This window comes from Homalodisca vitripennis, chromosome 6 (genome assembly GCF_021130785.1).
Source record: "Homalodisca vitripennis isolate AUS2020 chromosome 6, UT_GWSS_2.1, whole genome shotgun sequence".
Taxonomy (NCBI): domain Eukaryota; kingdom Metazoa; phylum Arthropoda; class Insecta; order Hemiptera; family Cicadellidae; genus Homalodisca; species Homalodisca vitripennis.
This window is the reverse complement of record NC_060212.1, coordinates 135,360,947-135,362,745: the sequence shown is the minus strand read 5'-3', so window position 1 is coordinate 135,362,745 and position 1,799 is coordinate 135,360,947. Positions and strand designations below refer to the sequence as shown.

Sequence of the window (1,799 nt, the reverse complement as noted above, 5' to 3'; positions counted from 1 at the left end):
AAATAAGAGAAATAAATACAGAGAACAAATAAACAAACCGCTACAAATATACTCAAACATATATATACATGTATATTTTATAAATACAGTATATATATATATATATATATATATATATATATATATATATATATATATATACGTATATATTTACTGTATTTAAAAACAATTCAGATACTATTTTATTGTGTCACTTCATTAAAGGAAGACCTCTTCTTATTGGAAAAACTATGGTTTATAGTTTTTATAATAAAACAGTCCCAATTATCCAAAACAGTTTTCACACAAAATTTAAATGATTAGACAATAGTGAGTTTTCTTTTATGAGCATAATAGAAAATTGTGTCACTCTTTGATTGAAATCCACGACCTATTGTATAAAGGCGGTTTGTTTTGGGCAGACAGCCTTCCGTTACGCTCTCACATTTAACATTAAATTGTAAGTTATTACATAGCTGTTACACTCAATTTATATTTTTGTGAGTTTTTTAAATATCATTCTCAGTATGGCATCAGAAAACTGTGGCAATTGTAACGATAAACTTTCTAAAACCGGAGACTATGCATCGTGCTCATCCTGTAGCAGAGGCTTCCATTTTGAAAGATGCAGTGTGAAGAAGCAAACTTGGACATCCATGGGCGCTAAGCAGTCTACTTGGGTATGTACTATTTGTAGAAAGAATAAAAAAGGTTCTACATCCCAAAATTAAGATGAAGACGCACTTCCCCAAGCAAACCCGGATGACGATTTAGAGGTTAGTAGCCTAGGTGTTCAGAGGTCTATCCTCGCCAAAGTAACGGCCCTCATGGACATGAAGGGAAAACTCGACAGTATTGAGTCATCTATGAAGTTTCTCGCTGAAAAGTATGACTCATTGCTGGATGAGGTCGTCGAACTTCGAGCTGAAAATAAAGAGCTTAAAGCCGAAGTTAACACCCTTAAGTCAAATGGTCAAGCTTCCAGAGAAGCAGTTGACAAGCTGAACACCAAGGTGGCAGAACTTTCAGCTGATATTGCCGACCTGGACCAATACGGTAGAAGGCTAAACCTAGAAATACATGGGCTGAAAGTGGAAGGAAACTCAGCACAAGAAAATCTTGCAGAGGTGCTACAAAAGGTGGCCAAAGACATCCATGTGGACTACCAGCCTTCCCAAGTTCATCAGGCACATCGTCTACAACCTCGTAAAGACGGCAACCCACCCACCATCATCGTCCAATTCTATTCAAAGACTATAAGAGACAAGTGGCTGCACAGTGGGAGAAAAGCAAAAATCAGCGGAGTTTATTTCAACGAGAGTCTTTCGGGTTATCATAGGCTGTTACTCAAAGACGCTAAGCTAAGAGCCAGAACACATGGCTACGCTTTTGTTTGGTTTAGTGGCGGGAGAGTATTGGTGAAAAAGGGAGAAACCAGTCAAAATGTTCTGGTCATCAAGTCTAGAGACGACCTAAAAAAGATAAACTAGGTTAGCCTAAAGTAAACTCAAACAAAAAACTAACTTAAATTGTTTAACTTCGAAATGGAGCCCTTTTTCACCAGTATTCTGGATATTTGGTTGTTTATATTGTTTGTTGGAAGCTGTAGCATGAATTTAGCCTATATATTACCACCACAGCATTTCTTACCATATTTATACTATAGTAGGCCTTTAGAAATTGTTGATTTTTTCATAGTTTGTTTAATTTATTGTTGTTTATTGTATCTAGATCTCTGTTGTGTGTTGTTATTGATTGTTGTTATTGCTCTTTACACCTCTTTAGTTTATTGTTCCCTTTATTGGAGGCAAAGAGGTTTG

At 36.0% G+C, this 1,799-nt stretch overlaps 1 protein-coding gene across 1 annotated transcript; it reads left to right on the top strand.

The window, feature by feature from the left end:
• The first annotated feature begins 806 nt into the window (after positions 1–806).
• On the top strand, positions 807–1,469 carry LOC124365568. Its single transcript, XM_046821560.1, has one exon. It carries the CDS (start codon positions 807–809, stop codon positions 1,467–1,469), a length of 663 nt encoding a protein of 220 aa, XP_046677516.1.
• The last annotated feature ends 330 nt before the right edge of the window (positions 1,470–1,799 follow it).

Excerpts from the sequence above, each read along its gene's own strand:
- LOC124365568 (XM_046821560.1), top strand. The coding sequence starts at position 807 with ATGGACATGAAGGGAAAACTCGACAGTATTGAGTCATCTATGAAGTTT.